At 37.5% G+C, this 27,807-nt stretch overlaps 1 protein-coding gene across 1 annotated transcript in view; it reads right to left on the reverse strand.

The window, feature by feature from the left end:
* The window catches only part of SATB2 (SATB homeobox 2), a 199,877-nt gene that overhangs the window by 70,932 nt on the left and 101,138 nt on the right, over window positions 1-27,807 (reverse strand). Inside the window, exon 7 of the mRNA XM_068968633.1 lies at window positions 2,325-2,797. Coding sequence (XP_068824734.1) covers window positions 2,325-2,797 — 473 coding nt within the window. The remainder of the gene's footprint in view (window positions 1-2,324; window positions 2,798-27,807) is intronic.

A 27,807-nucleotide genomic window follows, 5' to 3' on the forward strand; every position in this document is an offset into this window, starting at 1 on the left:
CCCTCTGCTGTCTTTTTAACTTCCAGGTTTTGTGAATAAACTTCTTATCTCTTTCTCTAACCCTAACAACTATTCTTAGCACTAAACTCTTATTTTCAATGACTGCTACACATCTTCACTTAAGGAGTCTACTAGCACTTCAAAGTCAAATAGCCCAAAGTCAAAACAGCCCAAAATAATCACTTTAACCTTATTCCAACCATCTCTTTCAATGCCCTCCTTGATTCTCTAAATAATTACGCTTCATTGGTAGTCATGAGGCTCAAACCCTGGCATTATCTCTACTCCAGGTAGTTGCAATTTCTGTCAACTTTACTCTCACAATGCTTTTTGACAGTACCCTCTACTCCATTGCCACCAGTCTTGTTCAAAACTTCTATGCATTTCAGCTGCACACGTAAGGCAGCCTCCTAAGTAAAATTCCTACACTCTCGATATCATTAAAGGGAAAAAAGTATTCCTAAGATCCAATTCTGATCATTTGATGAAAGAATATCCCTACATAAATCCTTCAATGGTTTCTACTGCTCATTAAAAACAGTTCAAAGTTCTTAGCATGAACCTAAGGTCTTTTCGGATCTGTTCTTCTACCTTTAAGTTACATTATCTAGCTTTGCTATCAACTATCCGCTGGTCCTGACTTTTTCTGACTCAACCCTTTTCTTGTGTGTGTGTGTTTTAACCTAAAATACCCTTCTTCTCCATGTTTGCCCATTAAATTTTATTCATCCTTCAAGGTCTAACTATTCAGAAACTTTCATACTCAAGTCAGTTGTTCACATATGTGTTCACTCACAATTTTTTTATCTTTGCATCTGCAGAGAGCTTGGTTTCCTGCCTTACATTTAGTAGGGTGGCTAACTTAAACCCACTGTCCTCTTAAGACTCACTTGCTTACTCACTTATTTACTCTACTGTAAGTATGCCTAACCCCAACTCCTCACAAACACCCATTGCAGTCACTGCTCACATTACCTTAAATTATTCTCCTGACTTCACACTTTATTTTAGTTATCTGAGTACATTCTACTTTTCACTACCAGATTGTTAGCTCCTTAAGATTAGGCACTTTTACTTTTTGGGTACTCATACAATTGGTCCTCTGTGTCTGTGCATGCAAAATCCACAGATAGGGCAGACCAACTGTACTGCACCATTTTACATAAGGAACTTGAGCATCTATGGGTTTTGGTATTTGTGAGAGTCCTGGAACCAAATTCCTACAGACACCAAAGGAACGATGGCATAAGAGCTAGATTGTCAGTTCTCAAAATGTGACCTAAGACCAGCATCAGGACCAGCTGGGATCTTGTTAGACATGCAAATTTCTGGGTCCCAGCCTAGACTTGTGAATCAGAAACTCTAGGAAGTGGGCCAGCAATCTATGTTTTAACAGTCTTCCAAGTGATTCTAATGCACACTCACATTTAGTACTGGTGGGAAAGAACTTCTTGATTATAAGCAGCCTTCAATAAAATAAGACATAGCTAAGCTGTTCATTGTCTATCATTTAATATTATATTGGCATATAATTCTCTCAAAACACTAAAAATACGAGTCAGCTATCCATTACTACTTTGTGCTAAGTCAGTTCAGTCATGTCCAACTCTGTGTAACCCTATGGACTGTAGACCTCCAGGCTCCTCTGTCCACGGGGATTCTCTGGGCAAGAATACTGGAGTGGGCTGCCAAGCCCTCCTCCAGGTAATCTTCCCAACCCAGAAATCGACCTGTGTCTCTTATGCCCCTGCACTGGCAGGTGGGTTATTTACCGCTAGCAACACCTGGGAACTCCTTTATCAATACTACTTTACTAATATCTTAAATCTAACTTATACATTTTGAAGGGTTTATTAAAAGTTATAAAACTGATAACATATAATAATATTTTTTGTAAAGTTCAAAGATAAGGTAAGTTTTAGAACTAGTTTTTTAGAAAATAAAAACAAGGAATGGTGATCACAAAATTCAAGATCAGGGTTACATCTGGGGAAAGTAAATGGAAAAGAAGAGGGAAGGAGAAGTACATAAAGAGACCCACGTCACTAGTAACATTTCAGGTGCTGAGTTGGGTAGTGAGTTCACAACATTCGTTACATTACTGAAATTAATTAATCATAGCCAAGCATAGATCAATGGTGATAGTATTTCATGAACTAAAGATTATTAGTTAATCTGATTCTATGTGCTCTGAGATCCACAGAAAAATTTTAAAGAGATAAAAAATATTTGTCACAATATGTCCACAGTATTAACACGATACATGATATATCATTAACATGATATAAACATTATGATGTTTAAAACCTTATGATGTTTAATACCTGTGTGCGATTGAATGCCACTCTTGCAAAGACAGCTTGGGACACACTGGCCCTCTTCAACTCATCTCTGACTTGCTGGTAGATATCTGGAGATACTTCCACAGAGGAGTTGGTTGGCTCCGGCTTAACTGCTCTGGGAATGGGTGGGTGGTTCAAGAACTGCTGGTTGATGGCTTGAGGATGCTGGTGAGCCAGAAGCCGGCTAACGGCAATCTGTTGGTTGATCAGATGGGCCATGGCAATTTGTTGCCTGACAAGTTGTGGACTGAGCTGGGGAGAAAGAAGACCAGGGCTCATGATGGGCTGTAATGCGGGCACTTGGTTTCGGATTGGAGTACTGTGGTGGATTTGGCTATGAGGAGACTGTTCGTTGGTTTTCCCCAGGGAGGCCAGCTGGTTCATATTTGGTAAATGCATTGGACGCTGGCCCAGAACACAATAGTCTGAAAGGTTTTCTCGTTCCACTCTTTCCACTGTTAAGAGATAAAAATGATAATTTGTCATTATCATCATTAGTATAATTTGTTGCATGTACTTTTAAATTATATTTTTGGTATATTAATGAAAAAGATTTTTTTCATACAAAGCTGGAAGACCCAGAGTAAAAGTGAGTCATCTTTTCCTGAAAAAATGTTTCAATAATAGATTTTTCCATAGGTTATGACATGAAAGTAAAAATATTTGCCTTTTTTTAATTTCTAAAAGTAGGCATTTTATTAAATAGCCAAGACAGAAATGGTTACTACAACTTCTAAATCTTTTTAGGTTTCCAAGCTCTATCACCTCTTCATCATCCACTGTGGGTAAAAAAAAAAAAAAAGCTGTTTTCATCTTCTGTAGTTTGTGGTTAATGGTATAGTTCATGGGTATCAGGAAATGACAACAACAACATCTTCTGCCAAATTAATTGCTATTTCCTAATAAAAATCTCAACTGGAATTCCAGCTGAGCTATTTCAAATCCTGAAAGATGATGCTGTGAAAGTGCTGCACTCAATATGCCAGCAAATTTGGAAAACTCAGCAGTGGCCACAGGACTGGAAAAGGTCAGTTTTCATTCCAATCCCAAAGAAAGGCAATGCCAAAGAGTGCTCAAACTACCACACAATTGCACTCATCTCACATGCTGGTAAAGTAATGCTCAAAATTCTCCAAGCCAGGCTTCAGCAATATGTGAACCGTGAACTTCCAGAGGTTCAAGCTGGTTTTAGAAAAGGCAGAGGAACCAGAGATCAAACTGCCAACATCCACTGGATCATCAAAAAAGCAAGAGAGTTCCAGAAAAACATTCATTTCTGCTTTATTGACTATGCTAAAGCCTTTGACTGTGTGGATCACAATAAATTGTGGAAAATTCTGAAAGAGATGTGAATACCAGACCACCTAACTTGCCTCTTGAGAAACCTATATGCAGGTCAGGAAGCAACAGTTAGAACTGGACATGAAACAACTAACTGGTTCCAAATAGGAAAAGGAGTACATCAAGGCTGTCTATTGTCACCCTGCTTATTTAACTTATATGCAGAGTACATCATGAAAAACGCTGGGCTGAAAGAAGCACAAGCTGGAATCGATTGCTGGGAGAAATATCAATAACCTCAGATATGTAGATGACACTACCCTTATGGCAGAAAGTAAAAAGGAACTAAAAAGCCTCTTGATGAAAATGAAAGAGGAGAGTGAAAAAGTTGGCTTAAAGCTCAGCATTCAGAAAACGAAGATCATAGCATCTGGTCCCATCACTTCATGGGAAATAAATGGGGAAACAGTGGAAACAGTGGCAGACTTTTGGGGGGGGGGGCTCCAAAATCATTGCAGATGGTGATTGCAGCCATGAAATTAAAAGACGCTTACTCCTTGGAAGAATAGTTATGACCAACCTAGATAGCATATTCAAAAGCAGAGACATTGCTTTGCCAACAAAAGTCCGTCTAGTCAAAGCTATGGTTTTTCCAGTGGTCATGTATGGATGTGAGAGCTTGACTGTGAAGAAAACTGAATGCCAAAGAATTGATGCTTTTGAGCTGTGGTGTTGGAGAAGACTCTTGAGAATCCCTTGGACTGCAAGGAGATCCAACCAGTCCATCCTAAAGGAGATCAGTCCTGGGTGTTCACTGGAAGGACTGATGTTGAAGCTGAAACTCCAATTCTTTGGCCACCTCATGCGAAGAGTTGACTCACTGGAAAAGACCCTGATGCTGGGAGGGATTGGGGGCAGGAGGAGAAGGGGACGACAGAAGATGAGATGGCTGGATGGCACCACCGACTTGATGGACATGAGTTTGAGTGAACTCGGGGAGATGGTGATGGACAGGAAAGCCTAGTGTGCTGCAATTCTTGGTGTCGCAAAGAGTTGGACACGACTGAGCGACTGAACTGAACCGAATAAAAATCTCACATAAATACTATGGAGACATTTATATAAAATGCCCATCTCATAGTATATCCTTTCAACTCCTCACTTGCTATCTTTTCTATAGGAATGTATCTTTAAGACATGGATATTTTAATGATTGTGATATGCACTAGAATAAGAAAAAGTCTCACAAAATTAATAATATCACCTTGATTTGCCATTTGTTTGCTAGGACCAATGCATTCTCTTGGCAAAACTCTGTTAGCCTTTAATCTGCTTTCAACATTGCAAGGAGAAATATCAATTATCTTAGATATCCAGATGACACCACCCTTATGGTAGACAGCAAAGAAACTAAAGAGCCTCTTGATGAAAGTGAAAGAGTAGTGAAAAAGTAAGATCATGGCATCCGGTCCCATCACTTCATGGCAAATAGATGGGGAAACAATGGGAACAGTGAGAGACGTTATTTTCTTGGGCTCCAAAAACACTGCAGATGGTAACTAAAGCCATGAAATTAAAGGACACTTGCTCCTTGGAAAAAAAGCTATGACCAACCTAGATGGCATGTTAAAAAGCAGAGATATTACTTTGCCAACAAAGGCCTGTCTAGTCAAAGCTATGGTTTTTCCAATAGTCATGTATGGATCTGAGAGTTGGACTATAAAGAAAGCTGAGCGCTGAAGAATTGATGCTTTTGAACTGTGGTGTTAGAGAAGACTCTTGAGAGTCCCTTGGACTGCAAGGAGATCTAATCAGTCAATTCTAAAGGAAATCAATCCTGACTACTCATTGAAAGGACTGATGTTGAAGCTGAAACTCCAATACTTTGATCACCTGATGCAAAGAACTGACTCACTGGAAAAGACCCTGATGCTGGGAAAGATTGAAGGCAGGAGGAGAAGGGGATGACAGAGGATGAGATGGTTGGATGGCATCACCGACTCAATGGACATGAATCTGAGTAAGCTCCGGGAGTTGATGATGGACAGGGAAGCATGACTAAGTGACTGAACTGAAGTGAACTGATTTACGATTAAATAAAATTCTCCCTTTCTCCAGGTTATTTTCCTTATATGTTTTATTGTACTTTAGTAAAGATTTAAGGAATAACTTTAAAAGGGAGAAAAAGGAAAGTATCATATATGTTCAAACATGAGGCAGTCTTTTCTTCCCTCAGGAATATTTCTCAAGAAAAACTCACGTTAAAAAAAAAAAAGTCACATCATATCAAATCAAATCCCTATCTAAATCTCTGTATTATATTATTATGTAAAGCTAAGGTTTGTTTGGGGAAAACACATTAGGCTGAACCAACCTCTGACTTTGCCAGCCTTAAATGCTTGTGGATATAATCTAACAAAAACTGTTATGTTGTTGTTTTTATTTTGACACTCTGCTTGTGCTAGTCTATGAATATTTCCCCAGGCCTGAACCCAGGCCCTGGCAGTGAGAGCATGTAATACCAACCACGGGGCTGCCAGGGAATTCGCCAAAAATCTGATAAAGCAAAAATTCTACATGGACTTAGTAATTTTTTCTTTCAATTGGAAATGTACATGATTATGCAAAAGTCTGATATAACTTTAAATAAAACTACTTTGAATGATTACATGTTAGAGAGCAGAAAAGTATTCACCTGTAAGACAAATTTTTTAAATAACTGCACCTTTCAGTATGCAAACAGTGCTTGTAAATTGGCACATGGCTTACAGTGATAGAGTCATAACTGATCAAAAAAGTACTGAGTCTCACATACTAAGATAACGAACTTATAGCTGCCAGGGGAAAGGGACAGTTAGGGAGTCTGGGATGATCGTGTATACACTGCTATATTTAAAATGGATAACCAGCAAGGACCTATTGCATAGCACTCTGCTCAATGTTATGTGATAGCCTGGGTGGGAGAGGGGCTTGGGGGAAAATGGATACATGAATATGTATGGCAGAGTTCCTTCACTGTTGGCCTGAAACTATCACAACATTGCTAACTCACTATACCCTAATACAAAATAAAGTTCAAAAGAAAAAGTACTGAATCTCAAAATATTTAGGCGAAAGTGATGTGTTCTGGAAAACTGGGTGAGATGACTCAAAACAGGGAATTTAGAGATGACAAAGTCACTAGAATCAAATCATATGTAAAGTATTTGAAAAAATCAATCAAAAAAGTAATATTTCTAAATTAATATTTTATATAATGTGGTTTTTAAATACATACAAGGAAGTAATATCTGATCATTTTATTACATGTCTAAAGGCTTTGTATATTTAAAACTTCTAACCGGTAAAGCACATAGACATCCATATCTTGGGAGCACCTTCTATTCAGACATATACAATATTTTTTCATGATTTTTTAAAAAACTGAATGATTGCTTAACTTTCCTATGAACTCCAAAATAAGTCAAAAGTTTACTTCAAACTTCTTTAAGACTTCAATTTATAACTTAATCCTTTCGATGTAACTAATATATTTTGTATTCACCTTTCCTTCATAAAGTTCAAGGTAAACAAATTATTTCAATCTTATCCTCTAAAGGCAAACATTTTTCAGGTATTGCAATAAGACACACTTAAAATCAAACCAAGCAAATAGTTAAGAGCCTTTGAGCAAGGTAATCTAACACAGTTTTCAAAAGACAGAAGTTGCTATTGTAAGTTCCTCACTGAAAGAAGTGAAGATGTTATGGAAGAAAGTATTCCATGAAAAGGGAAATCAAAAGAAAGCTAAAGTAGCAATGCTCATATCAGACAAATAGTCTTTAAAATAAAGACTGTTATAAGAGACAAAGAAGGACACTATACAATGATCAAGAGATCAATCTAAAAAGAAGATATAATAGTTGTAAGGGGCTTCCCTGGTGGCTCAGAGGTTAAAGCGTCTGCCCTGGGTTCGATCCCTGGGTTGGGAAGATCCCCTGGAGAAGGAAACGGCAACCCACTCCAGTACTCTTGCCTGGAGAATCCCATGGACGGAGCAGCCTGGTGGGCTATAGTCCACAGGGTTGCAAGGAGTCGGACACGACTGAGCGACTTCACTTTCACTTTCAAATATACATACAACATAGTAGCACCTCAATATATAAGGCAAATGCTAACAGCCACAAAAGGAGAAATTAGCACAATAATAGTGGGTGACTTTAACACTCCACTTTTGTCAATGGACAGATCATCCAAACAAAAACTCAATAAGGAAACAAAGGCCTTAAATGTTACATTAGACCAGATGGACTTAACTGAGTTTTATAGACCATTCTATTGAAAAATAACAGAATGCACATTTTTCCAAGTGCACATGGAACATTCTCCAGGATCAACCATGTGCTGGGCCACAAAGCAAGCCTTGGTAAATTTAAGCAAATTAAAATTGTATCAGGCATCTTTTCTGACCATGTGCTATGAGATTAGAAATAAACTACAAGAAAAAACACTATTGGAAAAAAAAAACACAAATAGGTGAAGGCTAAATAAGACATTACTAAACAACCAGTACTCTTGCCTGGAAAATCCCATGGACGGAGGAGCCTGGTAGGCTGCAGTCCATGGGGTTGCTGAGCTGGACAAGACTGAGTGACTTCACTTTCACTTTTCACTTTTATGCATTGGAGAAGGAAATGGCAACCCACTCCAGTGTTCTTGCCTGGAGTATCCCAGGGATGGAGGAGCCTGGTGGGCTGCCGTCTATGGGGTCGCACAGAGTCAGACACGACTGAAGCGACTTAGCAGCAGCAGCAGCAAACAGCTAATGAATCACTGAAGAAATCAAAGAGGAAACAAAGTATCTGGAAACAAATGAAAATGAAAGCACAATGATCCAAAACCTATGGAATGCAGCAAAAGCAGTTCTAAGAGGAAAGTAAAGCAATACAATCTTACCTCAGGAAACAAGAAAAATCTCAAATAACAACCAAACCTTACACCTAAAGCAACTAGAGAAAAACAAACAAACAAACAAAAAACCTAAAGTTAGCATAAAGAAAAAAAAAGCATAAAGATCAGAGTAGAAATAAATGAAACAGAAAGAAGACAGTAGCAAAGAGCAAAGAAACTAAAAGTCGGTTCTTTGAAAAGATAAACAAAATTGATAAACCTTTAGCCAGACTCATCAAGAAAAGAGAGAGAGAGGACTAAAATGAATAAAACTAGACATGAAAAAGGAGATTTTACAACTGACACCACAGAAATACAAAAGATCATAAGAGATTTCCACAAGCAGCTGTATGCCAATAAAATGGACAACCTGGAAGAAATGGACAAATTCTTAGAAAGTTACAAGCTCCCAACACTGAATTAGGAAGAAATAGAAAACATTAACAGACCAATCACAAGCACTGAAACTCCCAACAAACAAAAGTCCCGGATGGCTTCACAGGTGAATTCTATCAAACATTTAGAGAAGGGCTAACACCCATCCTTCTGAAAAGGTTCCATAAATTGCAGAGGAAGGAAAACTCCCAAACTCATTTTACAAGGCCACCATCACCCTTATACCAAAATCAGACAAAGGTACTACAAAAAAAAAAAAAAAGATTATAAGCCAAATATCACTGATGAATATAGATGCAAAAATCCTCAACAAAATACTAGCAATCTGAATCCAATCAAGTGGGATATATCCCTGGGAAGCAAGGATTTTTCAATATCCACAAATTAATCAATGTGATACCCCACATCAATAAATGAAGAACAAAGTTTCCAGAGTAAAGTCATACTTTTCAGGCAGAAATACTTGCCCTCAGACATTCAATTCACTTTTGTTTGCTTGCTTTTTAATTCAGCCAAAATAAAGGCAACTTCAAGTTAGCAAATTATGTTTTCAGGTACTTAAGAAGTAGACATTATATTCATTTCTTTTTCTACTAAAAAAAAAGAAAGAAATATCCTATTAATGTAAACATTCTTTGATCAAAAGCTAATTTTCCAAACTGTCACTATTTTCATTTTTCAGTACTTAATTACATTTAGTTACTTTCTTGAGCTTTGTGAAATCTCTATGAAATTGGTGCAATAAGAATCAGAATAATACCAGTCCATATTCCTTTAAGATTCAGTCAGTTCAGTTCAGTTGCTCAGTCATGTCTGACTCTCTGAAACCCCATGGACTGCAGCACGCCAGCTTCCCTGTCCATTACCAACTCCCAGAGTTTACTCAAACTTATCTCCATTGAGTCGGTGATGCCATCCAACTATCTCATTCTCTGTCATCCCCTTTGCCTCCTGCCTTCAATCTTTCCCAGCACCAGGGTCTTTTCTAATGAATAAGTTCTTCGCATCAGATGCGAAGATTCCTTTGCATCCTTTAAGATTATACATAATAATTCCCCTTTTCTAATGAGTTCCCAGATCCTTATAATTTCATATAGTTTAGAACAGTTACTGAGGAAGTATCTTTTTAGTGACATGTGGCCAAACCACGAAGTACTAAGTCATTAGTAAACCATAATGAAGGCATTGCAAATTCAAATGTCTACACAGCCAGGTAGAGCACAACAGCCAGAAAGCCAGCCACAGAGATACTAGGAGAGAAAGTCTTCCAGTCCAAAGAGAGTAGTCACTACCTTGACTCAGCCGGTTGTCTTTCTCATATTGTCATTTCTTTAGATGTTTTTTCCAAAAATAATATATCTTTTTAAAATCTGGATTTTTGCAGGATAGCTCCTAAATTTAGGAACTGGCAAATAACTCCATTTTCAAAACACAAGAAAAGCCAAACAAAATACTTCTAAAAACTAGGTCCTGCCCATACACAGGTTACCAGTGTTAAAATTTTACCTATGAGAATAAAGATCCTCTCTCTGTTGTTAAAGATGTTAAGGCAGACCTTATTGAGGAGCATCACAACAGGTATAGAGACCGCTGCAATGGGCTATTACAGTCGGGGAAAGAGACTGGGCCCAACTCCATAAACAGCATAAGAAAGTAGGAATTTACAGCCAAGGAACAGACTGGGGGTCAGAGGTGGAAAATAACCAAAAGGAAACGTCATGATCAAGAGGGATTCTGGCTAAACTGACCAAACAGGATTCTTTGCTGAAGACAGGCCAGGGCGATCAGACATCACCTAGGGGATGTTAGAGGATGAGAAACCCGATAAGAATGAGATATTGAGGCTGATCAGATATTAAGCGGGTTCTGGTTAAACTGACTTAGCAGGGTTCTCATAAAACTGGATTTTACAAGGAAGTGAACAGATGGGCCTAGGAAAAGGTTCAAGAGCTTGTCTTAAATTGGTCAAGGAATGAGGCTTCATCAACATTTCCTGGGCCTTGACAGCTCTATCAATAAAAGTCAAATTCTTTATCTCAAATAATAAAGAAAAAAAATCATCATGCCAACTTTAAAAATGCCTGAAAAATCAAATGATCACCAACAGGCTTCATTTTTACTGACCAAGGCAGTTCATGGTTTCAGGAGTGGTTTGCATAGCTTTTGGCAAATCTGAAAAACATTTTCTTCTGCTGCCACTCTTATACAAATAATATCAGAATAATATTTTAGCCTCTTATGTCACAGCAGGTGAAATACAAATACTTGAAAGAAAAAAGAGTCAGAGGAGCATCACAATGTACCAGACAACCTGCAACGTAACCTTGAACATTCATTACTTCTTTTCTCTCTTCTTTCTGACCTCCCTTCCATCCTTCCTTTCATTCCTCTCTCCCTTCTTCCCTCTCTTCTTCCCCTTTTCTTTCTTTTTAAATTATTTGAAAATAATCATAGTGACTAAAACGTAGACCTAACAGCAGTGCCTGATTCTGTATTTTGCTTTTTCACTCTGATAGAAAATATCAGGTTGCTGCTGCTGCTGCTAAGTCGCTTCAGTCGTGTCCGACTCTGTGCGACCCCAGAGATGGCAGCCCACCAGGCTCCTCCGTCCCTGGGATTCTCCAGGCAAGAACACTGGAGTGGGTTGCCATGTCTTTCTCCAATGCATGAAAGTGAAGAGTGAAAGTGAAGTCGCTCAGTCGTGTCCGACTCTTAGCGACCCCATGGACTGCAGCCTACCAGGCTCCTCCGTCCATGGGATTTTCCAGGCAAGAGTACTGGAGTGGCTCGTCATTGCCTTCTCTGAAATATCAGGTTAAGCCTGTGTTAAATTAAACCAAGACCAAAGGTAAGCCCTGGTTCTAGGGGCTCATCTTATCTTTACAATACTTAGCCATGGATCAGAAATCCTAAAAAACATGAAGAATACAATGGAGTGCTGCCTCTCATGACAAAAGCAATGCTCACATTCATAACAGAACATATCCTGAATAAAGCCAAAATGCTTACTTATTAAAGAGACATTAAAAATACAACTGCTTCCAGAGTTTTACATCAGAGCTGCAATTTAATTCACAGTGAATTTGATTCTACTGTTGCCAAAGTCCCTAAAGGTAATTTGTGGAATGGGAAGTGCCTGGGAAGAAATGATGTTCCCAGCTTAAAGTACAAGTCCCCAGCATGCAGCAAGTGGGGCTGAAACGCTGCTATGTTTAGTAACAGAGCAGCTTTCTGTAGCTGTTTTAACCTCTGGAGAAGGGTCCCAGTCCTCGGGCCTTGCAGGTGGGTAGTTCAGATCTGGAGTCTGTTCAAGTTTCTGAGAAACTCACAGTTCCTGGAGGATCTTGCTAATTCCTTTGAACTTCCTGGGACTCAGTGAAAATAACAAAGACTGGGAACTACTATCTAACCATCCTCTGAGCTTCTGGGGTTGTATACAACTCCAAGCAGATGTCCTAACCAAGAGCACCCTATGAATATTAGCTATTCAATGCCCAAGACTGCTGGCTATGATAGGTTATTCACAGTTAAGAAAGTTGCACTCCTCCCCAGGGATTTATCTGCATTACAATGAAAAGGTATTTGGTTAAAAAAAAAAATCTCATTTTATTTCATGCATTCTCACAGTACATCCAGGAAGTCAAGTGTTTAAGAATCACAAATCCCTGACATATACATATATATTTTAGAAGGTTGCAGAAACATTTTCAATGCTTAAAAAATATATGTCTATATGTAAATCTTGTCATATTCCTATCTGGCACTTAATTTTTTATTATAATGTCTTTATTGCAGTTTGGGGTAAATATGTTTTCAGCTATTGGGAAAGATGTACGGCATAAAAGTTAACAGCAGAGATTTCTAAGCCAGACTGCCAGGGCTTAAATCTCAGCTTGCCCATTTGGTAGATATGTGACCATGGATAGGTTACTTAACTTCCTTGTGCCTTAGGACATTTATTGTGGGTTAAAAAGTATGCCTACCTTGAAGGATTATTGTGCAGATTAAATGAATTAATATATGTCAACACTTAGAACAGTACCTGGGACTGTGTAGTGTTTATCATTACTATTAATATCCACCTTATTCGTGTGTCTGTCTGTGTGTGTGTGTGTTGTACATTGCACATTTCGGGTCTGTGTCAAAGATATTAAAAATATGGTCCTATGAAACATCAAAATTTATATTTCGTGGAAACTGTTAGAAATACAAATTCAGAATCTCTTCTAGTTTTTATGTATACCAAATTTCCAATTCTTATGTAAAGTTTGAGAATCAATGCCTATATCATTTTTGCTTTTACTTACTGTCTTTTGAGAGTATACAAGATATAGCTGCCAGGTGATTTTTATGTATTCTGAAATTTGAGAATCCTATTCTGTATTGTCCAGGCTTTTACGTTGTTGTCTTTTGAGATTATGCAAGACATTTATAACCGTCATATTTCTTTTTTTCTCTAAATCCTAATGACATTAAGAATTCAATCTTACTGAACTTTCACTATATTATTAAAGTTAGTTAAGTGGTAAGTATTAATCGTGTCTGACTCTTTGTGACCCTGTGGACTATAGCCCGCCAGGCTCCTCTGTCCATGGAATTCTTCAGACAAGAATATTGAAGTGGGTAACCATTCCCTTCTCCAGAGGATCTTCTCGATCCAGGGATCAAACCCAGGTCTCCTGCAGTGTAGGCAGATTCTTTACAGTCTGAATCACCAGAAAAGCCCTCACTATATTATAAATGTATCAAAACATTTTGAATTTTCTTCTCTATGATGCATCTTTAGTTTTTGTTGATGATCATATTATACTAAAGAAGCATTGATTGGACCTGACATTAGAAAACTGCACTCAAATCTACATTCTAATTCTTACTAGCTCTGAGACCTCCTTTTGAGCAAGTTGGAAATTTTTCTGGATCTTAGTTTTATTATAGGGAAAATATCATTATCTTAGAATTATAAGGGTAAATTTTAGATGATCAGTATCTACATGAAAGGTCTTTGTTAAATGTTACTCTACATTTCAGAAAATGTCTATATAATTATGATTAACAGATTAGCCTTGCCATTTCAAAATTAGGACATTCTGACCATTCTGACCTGATTAGGACATTCTGACCAGTGTCTGCTGTTTCCCAAGGGTCATCTGAAGAATTGCAACTTTTCTTTTGGTTTAAGTAACAATGGCATGTTACATCATACTGCTTTTTAAAACAAATCACTACAGCTTAAAAGAATTCATTGTCAATTTAGAATCATATGCTTCATAGCACTTGCAGGAATGTGTTAGATTTAGCTTCTCCAAATGAGGCTTAATAGTTCATATCTTGACTTTCAAATTAGGAGACAGCAGAATAGATGGCAAATAAAATGACAACTTCCCAACTCTGGAAATTAAATTTATAGGAATATTATATAAATACAGCTTTAAGTTTCAAAAATTACTATAAATAAAAAATGGAGAGAAAACTTGAGGAATAAAACATGCTTTAAATATATACAAGTTATAGTCACATTAAACACAAAAAAGAAGAAAAGGGTCCTACAGTATTTTTTTTTAATTGAAGAATGAAAGTGATAGTCACTCAGTCATGTCTGAGTCTTTGTGACCCCATGGACTGTAGCCCACCAGGCTTCTCTGTCTATGGGATTTTCCAGACAAGAACACTGGAGTGGGATGCCATTCCCTTCTTCAGGGGATCTTCCCAACCCAGTGATCGAACCGGGCTCTCCAGCATTGCAGGCACACTCTTTACCACCTGAGCCACCAGGAAAGCCCCAACTGAAGAATAGTTGATTTACAATATTGTGTTGGTTTGATGCATACAACAAAGTGAATCACTTATACATACATGTGTATATATCTATATAATTTTTCCAATTATTTTCCATTATAGTTAATTACACGATGTTGAATAGAGTTCCCTGTACTATACAGTAAATCTTTGTTGTTTTACACACAGAGAGAACTAAAAGAAACATAGGGGCTTCTTGGATGACTCAGCAGTAAAGAATTCGCCTGCAATGCAGGAGATGCAGGAGATGTGGGTTTGATCCCTGGGTCAGGAAGATTCCCTGGAGGAGGAAATGGCAACCCACTCAGTATTCTTGCCTGGAAAATCCCATGGATGGAGAACCCTGGCAGGCCACAATCCAAAGGGCGGCAAAGAACCTGACACAACATGACCGAGCAAGAGCATGCATGTAAAAGAAACACACAAACACACACAATAGCTTTTTTTTTCTTCAGCCTATTGCTTCTCTGTTAGATTTCATTGTTTTATTTCTTCTATCTGCTATAGATGCTATAAAGAGTGAACCCAGAAAAATTTTAGTCTCCAAATATACTCAAGTGACTTTATGCCCCAAAGTATACTCTCTGAAGAGGATTTATGAGCAAAAGGTGAAGCCATATACACAGAGTTATCTGCTAATCAAAGCGAGATGGCATAGGATAGGTGCAAAGAAGAGCAAACTGGGGTTTTTAAAGCCTAAGTTCTAACTAGCTGGGGGATTTGAGGATGATCTGCAAAATGAGAAAGATTACCTGTAAACTGGTTTTAAAGCAACCTTCCAGGTTACTCATCTAATAGCATATTAAAGAGTATTGTTGCTAGGATTTTCAAAGCAATTCCCTTGCAATATTTGCTTCTGTTTTTTGACTCCTCGGCAAAAATTAAGACTTAACTCAAGATATCTCTCTTTGGGAAACTCCCCAATGCAACAACAGTAGTTTAGTAGTTTATACACTGGTAATAACAGCAGATGTAGTATTGCTCTTGCAAGTTTGTCAACACTGCTTAAAAGACTGATAATTTTTTCCAGAAACATGAACCAAGTGTTTCAATGCAAACCTTAACAAAATTGCCTTTGAGAAAGAAGCCCTAGGGTTTTGTCCATACTTATAATGAGTAGAAAGCAATGAATTGGGTAAAAGGCTTTGCACTGAGAAATTTCTGGAATTTCTGGCCTATGGATTTTTCCTTAAACCATTAAGGTGCTTATGCAAATATAAACAGATTAGCAAGAATGAGTGCTAATGGATTCCATAATAAGCTAACACTCTAAGTACTCACCAGAACAAATCCTGGAAACCCTGGATAGAAGAGTACAGCCAAATAAAAATTTGGGTGGGGGGAGTGAAGAATAATTCATTTCTCTGTGACTCCTTCAGCCTCAGAAAGTACTCTGGAAGCAATTCTACAAGGTAAGACAAAGGCTGACCATGTGGCACTCTTGGTAGAAAAGTTGCCAATCAAATCAATAGTTTGGAATGGGTCCTTACATCTTGAGCATAGGGAAAACATATTCCTGAGCATACCACTGCTGTGGATTTCCAAACCTCCACCCCAAGATTCTTGCTCCTTCAACCTTAACCCCCAAACCTTGTATCCTAATTTTAAGGATAACAATCCTGTCTAATACCAGAGAAGTTAGATAACTTGTTCAAGGTCAAATAGTAGTCCAAATGTAGACAAATATTTAGGAAAAATTAAAATGATTAGAGCTACTGGCTTTGGTCTTATAAGCATAATAAACAAATCACAGGGCCAGTGAAAACTAATGTTTGTTAGTTTTTTCTCTTTTTCTGCATAACTCAAAGTGAAGTTCTCAGGGACTAAATGTTTCACAAGTACTTTTGTTGTATTTCCTTTAGAGAAAAATATTTTTATTCTTAGTGTATTGCAGATAACTTCAAGCCTTCTACCATTTATATAGTAGTTGAGGTACTGAGCTAACCCTTAACACATCACTGTCATCTAATTCTCAAATAAAAACTATATCACATAGATACTATTATGCCATTTTATTGAAGAAGTTGAAGCTCAGGGGAAAAAAAAGAAAAACAGCAATGTCATAAATTTATTAAATAAAGCAAGTAACAGAACTCAAACCTATGTCTTTAGGATCTTAAAGCCTCTGTCCCACGCTTAAGCTAAACTGCCCAACTTGGGGCATGTGGCTGCTATTCATTTTGGGGTTTAAGTCAGGACTTAATCAACTTTCCAACAGACAAGTCCTGCTTTCTGTTTGTACATGTGCGTGCAGGTGCACATGTGGTCCATACATGCAGAGGTGACAGCATGAGTGGCTGAGTTAGCTGAATGGTAGCGGCCCTCCCTGCAGGCTACACTCTGCACCCTGTAAACCTTCCTGATGTGACAGACTGCAGAAGACAGTCAGTTCTGAACGGTGAGGAAATGACTGATTTTTCTCAACTGCATGAGCTAATCACTAAAATAGGATTATTCACATTTGCTTTTTAATTGTTTTAATTCATAGGATAGAATCTGTCAACTACTTTGTACTTATTTATTAGTCAGCTACTATGTATCAGGTCCTTGAGAGTCCCTTGGACTGCAAGGAGATCAAACCAATCAATCCTAAAGGAAATCAACCCTGAATATTCATTGAAGGGACTGAAGCTGAAGCTGAAGCTTCAATACTTTGGCCACCTGATATGAACAGCCAACTCACTGGAAAAGACCCTGATGCTGGAAAGGACTGAAGACAAAAGGAGAAGAGGGTAGCAGAGGATAAGATGGTTGGATAGCATCACCAATTCAATGGACATGAACTTAGGGGAACTCCAGGAGCTGGTGAGGGACAGGGAGGTCTGGCACGTCACAAAGAGTCAGACATGACTTAGCAACAAACAACAACACATACCAGTTATGACGACAGCCCCTACAGATAGAGTACTGAATAATACTAGCTTGAAAGAGCTCTATCTATAGATTTGCTTCAGACAGTTTAACAGCTTGGTACACAGAGATGGACCTGTAGCAACTGCCTGTGATATAAGATGCATTTCTATTTGATGATGAAACATAGCTCCTTTAATCCCTATTTTGTTGTTATTAGCAACTCATTCTAGTCATCTGTAATATAAATTTGCACTCACTATATTTATTTTCATGAATCCTCCCATTCTTTTACTTTTGTTGCTGCCAAAAAGCTTTATCCCCAAATGAGTGCCATCAGCATGGATTCCCTCCTGTCTGATGACACATGAATCAACTGAGAGCTTTTGCAAGTACTCTTTTTAAGCTCTGTAACTATGAAGTATTCATTTGAAACAAAAAATAAAATGGGGTATGCACACTCATATAACATGGTAATAACTTGAGAATCTCAGGAAATCACAATAAATCCACATCAATGAACTACTATATGAAATTGGTGACATACAATTCTAACCTATGTAAATGGCAATTACATCTGATTCAACCTGATATTTATTTAGACTCCTCTCTCTGAACTGGGCTACATATCAGCATTAAAAAGCCCTACTGTCTACTCAAAGTCTTTAACTGAGTTAATTTTTTTTTAATGTAAACATAACACTAATTTTCCTGACAAACCAGAACAGCATCATGTCTGCCAATACGGAACACGCCCAATCACTGAAAATACTTCTGATTTATTCTTAGTCAATAACTGTAGGTCCAAAGTCAATTTGTTATATAAAAACTGCTTTTTTGTTAACACAAACATAGACACAATTTCAAGAGCTAAAGCCAATATTCCATATATACCAGATATAAATCCCACACCACTGGAAATTAAAAACAAAACTATAACCAGAAGAGTTCACTAAATATAATTAAAGAAAATATTAGGAGTCTGAAAGGGCTGAAGGGCAAAAAAAAAAAAGCTAAGTCTTTTAGGACTATGAAACCTAAAGTTTTTTTTTTTTTTTCCCCCCTCTAAATTTGTTAAAGAGAATCTGTCTCTGGATTGAAAATTCGCTTGCAAAGTCTCTGCCTAGAGCAAGATATTCAGAGCCAACTTGTTAACTCCTAATAAAACAAGGCTTGGAAGGAAAATGCTTCCAGCCCATAAGCAAAGTGTACCAGCCGGCATTGTGATAATACCCCAAATGATTGGTTTTCTTAGGTATATTTTCCCCTTATTATCAACTTCCTTTTTCCATCATACTAAGATCCACAAAAATATATATATCTACCATAAAGCAACTTGAACCTGAACACCTTTGTATTTTGACAATAAAAGGCCATATAGGACCCATTATGCTCCATGGAAAAAGTGAGCATTGCCCACCTTTACTGCATCAGAACACTATTGTTCCTTTTGGTGTCAAATGATGCTTTATCATAGTTTGATAACACTGGGCATTTCAAATATCCCTACAGCTTTCTGAATAGGTTAATGCTACCTATATATAATGATATCTTGATTTTCACTCTTTGTTTTAATCTGAAACCATAATTTCAGGGGTAAATTGACACATGATTTAAAAAAATCACATTTTAGAAACTCAACAGTATTGTTCAGGAGTATTTTTCTTTACTTTAACCTATTAAGGAAATGTTAACCAAAGAACCTATCAACCCATAATTCATTCTTTTCCACTGGCCATTCTCTTTGATTTCATAGGACTTAAATGTTTGGGGCTGTTATTTTTAGTAAACTATTCAATAAACTAGCTGGAAATACCTCCAAGGGATATTTTTCTTAGGCTACATAAATGGTCTCTAATTTTTATTTAATAAAGGTGTTACTGTCTCTTTCAGTGGAATTAATTAACAGTTGTTAAATCTTTAGCTCAAAAAGTAATTAACAGAAAAAAAGAATGAGCTTAACTGATAACTAATTTGCTAAGGATATTTGTAATATGAATTAAACAAGCAAAAATTTTCTTTTTTCTCTCAATTGAGACATCCAATAGCAAATAAGATTAGTCACAATATAACATGTGCAAAAATAAAACTGTTCTAAGTGGGTATGTTCAAATAAATTTATCTATATTAAATTAAATTCTATTAATATTTACTAAGTATCTACAATACTCAAAATCCTATGTTCACAGGACTTGGAGAAGGTAACAAAATGGATGAGTCCTACAGATGTTCTTTCACGGAATTTTTGGTCTAATAGGGAGACTATTCAAGAACTGAACTTACTACTAACATGGAACTTAGAAGGTGACAGCTTGAAAGGACAAATGTTAGAACTCATAGCCTGACTTGTATTCCAGATGATTCTAGATTTATGTCCATTCCTTTGGGAGTTCAGAAGTTCAAGGTCAGATAATTTCAAATTCTTGCACACGGTAAGAACAGTGAGTTCAACAACTATCTACCATAGACAGTTGGTGGTCCTAGCATTCTGTATTTAACAGCTTCGAGCACCTTGCAAACCTAAGCACTTTTCTGTTTTAACTCTGTAAATCATCTGAGGAAACACAAATAACAATTTTCATTTACTCAATCAAGAGACCAAGAGAATTCTGACTTCAACCTACTGGTTCCCCCAAAATAAGAGGATTTCACCACACTCATAACAGATTTTAAATCTGGATATTTGCTAGTCAGCATACAAGAGCTCTCATTTCACAACTCTGTGGTATCTTCATCAGGCACCATCAGATCTATCTTTGTTTTCGCTTTTGTTTCTTGGCAAGACAAATGGAAATCTGAAACTATGAAAAATCTAGTTTGTGAAAGGAAAAGCTAAGAACTAGAGACCAGAACCACAACCTTTAACCACATCATCCCAATTCAACTCCTTGTTTCTCTCTGTTTCCCAAACATATTTGGTCCAGAGCCTATTTCAGAGTTCCCCACCTAGCCCCCGTCCCAACCATTCTCTCCCTCACTGCTAGGTAATCAGAACATAATGGCCTCCTCTGGCGCCATCCTCTCTCTCCTGAGCATCAGAGTAGGGGTGGAAGTACGTGTCGCCCTCAGGCCTGATGCTGCAGTTAGCTTCTCTTACACCCTTTCATCACTCAGCCGCTATCTGCGCCCTCACTTCCTTATAACCTTCCATCTCTGATGTATCTAACTTCTCTTCGTTTTCACATGACAAGGAAATAGCTCCCTCCAATGTCATTGTGGTCCCTTTTTTGCCAAAGCTAAGAGCTTCCAGGGGCTTCCTAGGTAGCTCAATGGTAAAGAATCTACCTGCCAAAGCAGCAGATGCAAGAGACATAAGTTCAATCCCTGTGTTGAAAAGATCTCCTGGGGAAGAAAATGGCAACCCACTCCCGTACTCTTGCCTGAAGAATCCCATGGACAGAGAAGCCTGGAGGGCTACAGTCCATGGGGGTCACAAAAGAGCTGGACACGACTAAGCCACTGAACAACAACAAGGGCTTCCAATCTCCTCTTCTCCTTCTCTTGCCCCTGTCCCCCTTGATAACGTTTCTCCACTGGTAACCCATCTTCCCTTGACTTCCATGAAACCTCACTTTCTCTCTAATCATGTCTTCTAACCCCTGGCCCTTTTATGCCTCAAAGCTTCCAATCCCTGCTTGTTCTAACTTTCTCCTTCAGAGAATCCTCCTTTGGTATCACTGCAACTATTATATCCAAAAAATTGGCTACAGAATCTATCCCCTAGTCCTGTCTTTTGGTAAGCTGGCTCCACACCTTGAACAGCCCAGTGGATATTTCTCACTAGTTCACCAACTCTCTGAAGCACCAGCAACTTCCTCTCAGTTTATATCAATATGTTTCTGTCAAAACCATTCAAAAGTCGCTTAAGCTCAAAACCTTGGACTCTACTTTGATTTTCCTTTCTCTTTCCACCCACATATTGCATCAGTCATCTCTCTCTTTCCCATTCCTGCCACCAAAGCCAAAGTCCCACCTCCCTCGCTTGCCTGTATTCTCCAGAGTGTGCACACCACCCCTCTTCCTCTCATTTGCCTCCCCTCCTGCCATACACACTCACATCCATACAATGGTTTCAGATGGCTTCTAGAAGATTTTTTTTAAACTGTCATTATCATTATTTCACTTCATTGCTGAAAAACTTTCAATGATTCTCAGAATGTCTCAACTGGGCTTTCAGAGTGCCCTAAGATGTGTTCACTAGCTTTCCAACTTTATTTTGCATTACTATAACACAAGAGCTTCTCACAGCCAAGTCACAAACATTTTTGCTCTTTCACCAATGTCTGGTGCCACCGTCAGTCCCACATCCAGCCATGCTCTATCTTTTCCTTTTCACCAATCAAAAATCTTCGCCATTCTGGGCATGTTGTATTCACAGTATCATGAAAGACACACTGGACAACCACTGAAATTTCCTAAATACATTCTGCTCTTCTGCACCTCTGCACCTATACTGATGAACCTGCAGCTTCCTGAAAGGTTCTTCCTTCTCCTTGTCCTCTGGGAGAAAAGCTCTGTTTGTCCTAAGGTTTAACTCATGTGCTCCTTCTTTTTAAATTACCCCTCACTCCCAACCAAACCTGACACCCAGCAGATATAATTTATAGACCTTCTTCTGTGTTACCACTGCACTAGTTTATATCACTGCTATATATTTGCCAGATACACTTATAGGGTTCTCCTCCCTGCTAGGATGAGGCAACACAACTAGAGGTAGGAACCATATCTTACATGTTTCTGAATGTCTCTCTGCTTCTAGCACTGAATATGGGATATAGTAGAGACATTCACTAAACATTTCATCAAAATTAATCATCTAATTGTGACTGCAACTTTCTTGCAAAGGAGGACTATATAACGATCCCTACTTAAAATCCTGCCAAGTAGTTGATGTCTTTCTGAATGATAATAAAAGATGTTATATTATTAATTATTTCATAGAGAATATAGGCTTTTAAAAACCAGAAACCATGTCTTATAATTCTTTCAAACTGTAATGGATAGATGCATGGATTAAAAAAATGAAGGGATTAGAAAAGTAGGTCCTTTTTCCCCTTCCATTCTTTTTAACACATGTTTTTAAATGGCTTATGCTGTACTTGTGCTTAGTCACTCAGTCGTGTCCAACTCTTTGCAACCCCATGGACTCCCCTGTCCATAGAATTCTCCAGGCAAGAATACTGGAGTACAAGGAGTGGGTTGCCAGGCACTCCTCCAGGAGATCTTCCCAAACCAGAGATCAAACCCAGGCCTCCCACATTGAAGGAGGATTCTTTACCATCTGAGCCACCAGTGGTGGCTACTATCCAAATGGCTTATAAGTAGTATAAGTATGAGAAGATAGCAAGTTTGTTTCATCTACAAACCACATTGTTGACAAATGATTGTTTTCGTTCTTTAAACATTTATGAATAAATACATCCAAGCTAAAGAAACAGTTACCAGTACAGCTAGAATAAGCTTCTTAAAATCCAATTAAGAAATGAGTCCACCTCTGAGGTTAGGTTCCATGGCATTTCCCACGCACCATTCTTCCACTTAGTGACACTACCGACAAGCTCCTAGTCTGCAGGTCAGCAAGGATAAGGTGATCAATGAATGAACATCAGTGATTACCAGTGTAAATGCACAAGGCTCTTTCAAACGTTGGAGAACTACTAAGATGGAAAGTGCTTGTTTGCGGAAGTGATGTTTCTATTTCAGCGAATCTAATATTCATATAAAATTCAAGGATTTGATGTTGTCATTATTTTACGCGAGGTACACTATAGGCAGAGGGCAGACAAACTTCCTTGCCAAACACCTTAATTTAGATTTAAAACTGAAAGCAAATTTCTCTCATGACTCAGAAGAATTAGGTAGACGAAAGTTAAGTTACTTTGACCTCATCAGAGCTAAACGGCAGCAGAAGGAGAAGTATCGGCAGTTGATTAAAGGCATTGTCCTGACCACCAAGGCTAAGCAAGGACTGCCTTGTGGAACCAGGTCAGAGGACACTCATTTCTCTATCCAACTTTGAGGCGCCACTTTGTAAATGACACAATCATTTTTGGGTACAAGAGGTGCTTTAAATGTGGTAACATTATATCATTTCAGCTATAATGATCATAATTACTTATTTCTTTTAATCACAACCCACTTAACCACTTTAGTACAGAGGACTAGTTCAAGGAGTTTAATTTTCATTCAACATCTAATCTTTGTGTTTACTGAAACCCTTCACGGGCTTTGTTTACTGTCTGCTTGCTGGCCTGGACGTTTGATCTTGCAAGACTAGATCAGACAGGGTCAGATAAAATACTGATTACTAGAATAAACCAGGCTTGAGGAAGTAACACTGGTTTTTAAAAATCCTCATTTCTCCCAGCTTTTTAATATTTTGCAAAACAAGTTCAAATAAACAAATAAAATTAAGACAACTAGCAATCAGGGGTTCTTGAGCAATGATTGAGAAAAGGAAAGTGATGGGGATAATTTTGCTTTCTGGCCAAAGTATGGGGTTTGGTTAGGTCTGCTCACTCTAGTGGTATTATTTTATGACACAAACAATTTTGTGAGATCCACTAGATTTGTGTAAACTTTCAATGACCCCTTAATTCTTGTGACATATTAAATACTTGAGATTGACCTGACCAAAAATGATACTTCACTTTGCTTTTGGTGCCAGATGGAAAACATTTTAAATATAAAGTTATTTTTTTTAAACTTATTAGGTTTTAATTAGGGAACATTTAAAGTATATCATCCCTTCTTTGTTAATGTACTTTCTTATTCTTAAAAGCTCCCCTATGAAAGCAGATTGCCAGAATAACATAATTTCTAATAGTATTGCACATAATTGCCACTTAGCTTCATAAAAATGATGGGGCAAGTTTATATCTAAATAGATTTAATACATAAGATGACTTAGGTCAAAAAATTAAGTGTTTTAATAAAATGTGTAGCACTTAAGAAAGAAAAATTCATAGATAAATCTCACACAACCCCTAGAAGTCTTGAAAATAATTAATAGCATGACTGTTTCTGGTCCCTGTGGATTAATCTTGTGTCCAATACTAAGATTCCTACATAAACAACTGTTAATATTGCTCTTTTTGTTTTGCTTTGTTTTTCCACAAAGTATACTTTTTCCCCCCTTAAACCTGGGAGTTTTTATGAGCTCTACATTGTATAAACTAGGCCAGAAGCAATTATAGTATGAGATGAACAGCAATAAAAAAAAATGCCATCTAAACCAACCAACTATGCCATTCACCCACTTCCATTTTCTTCAGTATCAAAAACTCCTGGGGAGTAGGTTCACAGTTCTGATCTTTAAAACCATAGTATACAAACTGTCTCCCCATCTATCCTAAATTAACACTAATGTTAACTCAAATACGTCTGTGTCAACTATGATTGTCTTTGAAATTAAAGGAAAAAGGTAAACAGAATGTGCTTTGCTATGATCACTGAGGAAAATAAAGTTAACATGCTAAGCCAAACCAACTTAGGACGTTTTAAAGAGTAAGTGTAAACGTTTAGCTATAATAACAACAAATTCAAAAAATGCACATTAAAATGTTTACTTCAAAATTTAGACAATTCTATTTGTATATAGTCTTCACATGTGTTTTTAATGATATCAAATTATTGATTATTCATTTTTCTCATATTTATTTAAGCATTAACTATAGAATTTGCAATCTGATCTTTTTTTTTTTTTCAAATCCTTTCAGTAGACTTTTATTTTTGCCAGGTTTTGGTCATATTTACTTTGATCTTTCAAAGTATATAATTATTTTACTGTTTATTTACTTCCATGAGAAGAGAAAAAAATTTTGACCTATAAGATCTATATGTGGCAATTTGTAACAGAATCACATAGCTTACGTTTAGGAAATCATGGTTTTGATTAAGAAGCAACCATTTAGTTCCCACTGTTTTATTAAAACAGACATTAGAAGATAATAGGAAACATATTTAACAATGCAGAGTGCATTTAGTTTGGGACATCAGTAAGTTAGCGTCAGATTTTCTTCTACACTGAGTATCAGCAATGATACATGGAAGCTGGTAACTATGGGATGGACACAAGGAAGGGGTGGGGAGACAATAAAAGACTGATTTCTGGGTTCTGAGGAAGAGGAGGGCATGGCAAGCCACTCCAGCATTCTTGCCTGGAGAATCCCCATGGACAGAGAAGCATGGCGGGCTACAGTCCCTGGGGTCACCAAAGAGTCAGACATGACTGAGCGACTAAGCAAAGGAAGAGTCGCAAGCAGAATTCTGGTTTTGCTACTTTATTTCCAGGCTTGAAATTCCAGGTTTGTTGTTTTTGTTTTGTTTTTTCATTTTGAAAATGGATGGACACAAATAGAAATTTCACAAACAAAATCACTGCTTTCTCATGAGTAATGGATTCTACCAGATAGGAACCCCCACAGTGACATCTATTCATAGCATAAAGCTTCCAAGTGGAAATGTTCCTGTATAGGTCCAACACTTCCTTTTCTCCGAAGGTTGAAGGTTAATAAAACGCACTTCTCTGGAGTGTTTATTTTCTGTACACCATTCTACCTGTCATGAATTCTTTGTTTTTCCTCCCACTCCCTTGGTTGATGAATCAACACCACTTGAACTGTTTTACGGCAGCTTGTGTTTACTTCACACATACCTTAACCTTCCCTTTTCTCCTCCTACTGACACACACATGCACACACACACTCTCAACAGCAATGACTAGCGCCATCTCTTTGAATAGCATGTGTACATAGTGTCTGGCCGCCTCTCCAGGTGTGGATCCTTGACCTCCTGAAACCGAGGTCTCAGTCTGCTTTTATGGCACTTAAAGAATTAACTGTGCATTTACTATCTTGGGGGAAAAAAACAGAGCTTGAAGAACTGAATCTCTAAGAAAGAAAAGAGAAAAGTAGAAGACGTGAGTGTTAATGTGTATGTGAACACAAACACATACCACAGACTCACACACACATACACATTCTGCAGTGGCAATTCTGAGAACACTACAGTGAAATTTCCAGTCTTTCTGAATTTAGAATTATACTCCAGACTATTAAAAGAGTGCGTACATTCTCTTCCTTTCTCTTATAATAGCAAGTAAATGAGATCTAACAAATGACCTTGAAGCAGTATGATTCTTTTGATTTTTTTAGCCAAAGAGGATATTGTTCAAACACTTTAACAACCTGATGTTAAAGGAAAAACTTGGAGACAACACTTACAGAAAAGAAACACTTCGGAACTACACAATCATGTCTTAGAATGAGGAGTTATTCATCTTATCCTGTACAAGAGTTAATATTAGTAACATTCTAAAGCAAGTCCCCAAACCAGAAACTAGAAAGTCTAAAGAATTTTAGAATATGTTGAAAAGGAATGGATCTTAGTTGAATTTTCAGTGAACTTAATTTCTACTGGGTAGTTCAACCTCTTGACTTTCCTTACAAATTATATATTTAGCATAAAATGCTCTCATTCCTTTGAAATCAGAAATGTGCCACCAATGAAAATAAAGTTCATTTCTTCAAAAGGTAACCTTGTAAACAAACTCCCAAAAACAGCCAAGAGGCACTACTTTGATAGTGTTTCCCTACAGAAAACTTGCAGGGTAATAAAAACAAACAAATTCTTCCTTTACTTTTACCTGTCCACCATAAATTGCCATTTAACCCTCTCCACAGGGGCAGTAAACCTCTAGCAAGGCTCTGAATACCCAAATAAAGCGCAACAGATGATGTCATAGTCACACAAAATATGGACTAGAAGGACCCTCAAACACCAATCTGTTCTGTTCCCCCAAATTCCAATTTCCGCAGGGGCTGGTAGCATTTGAATTGAATAGCCTTTGAATGGGGGTGGGAAGAATAGAATTTTTCCAACATTGACAAATTTGCAAAGGCCAAATATGATTGATATATTTAAAGGGCTGGATGGCCTAAATAGTATGCCATTTATTATATTGATGATAAGAGAACTGTATATTCAGTACCAGATATAATTCCATATATAATATATTACTGCTAGTAGAACTACTACTATTAATAAACAACAACTAAAATACTGTAACAATGATTAAGAGATTACTTTGTGCCGGTATTAAGGTATTTAGTCCCTGTAGCTAGTTAGCGATTTACTTTTATTACTTCCAATTTTCAGATGAGGAAACTGATTCTTGGTAGAGTTAAATAATTAATTCAAACTCACACAGTTA

The sequence above is a fragment of the Capricornis sumatraensis genome, chromosome 3 (assembly GCF_032405125.1).
Source record: "Capricornis sumatraensis isolate serow.1 chromosome 3, serow.2, whole genome shotgun sequence".
Taxonomy (NCBI): Eukaryota; Metazoa; Chordata; class Mammalia; order Artiodactyla; family Bovidae; genus Capricornis; species Capricornis sumatraensis.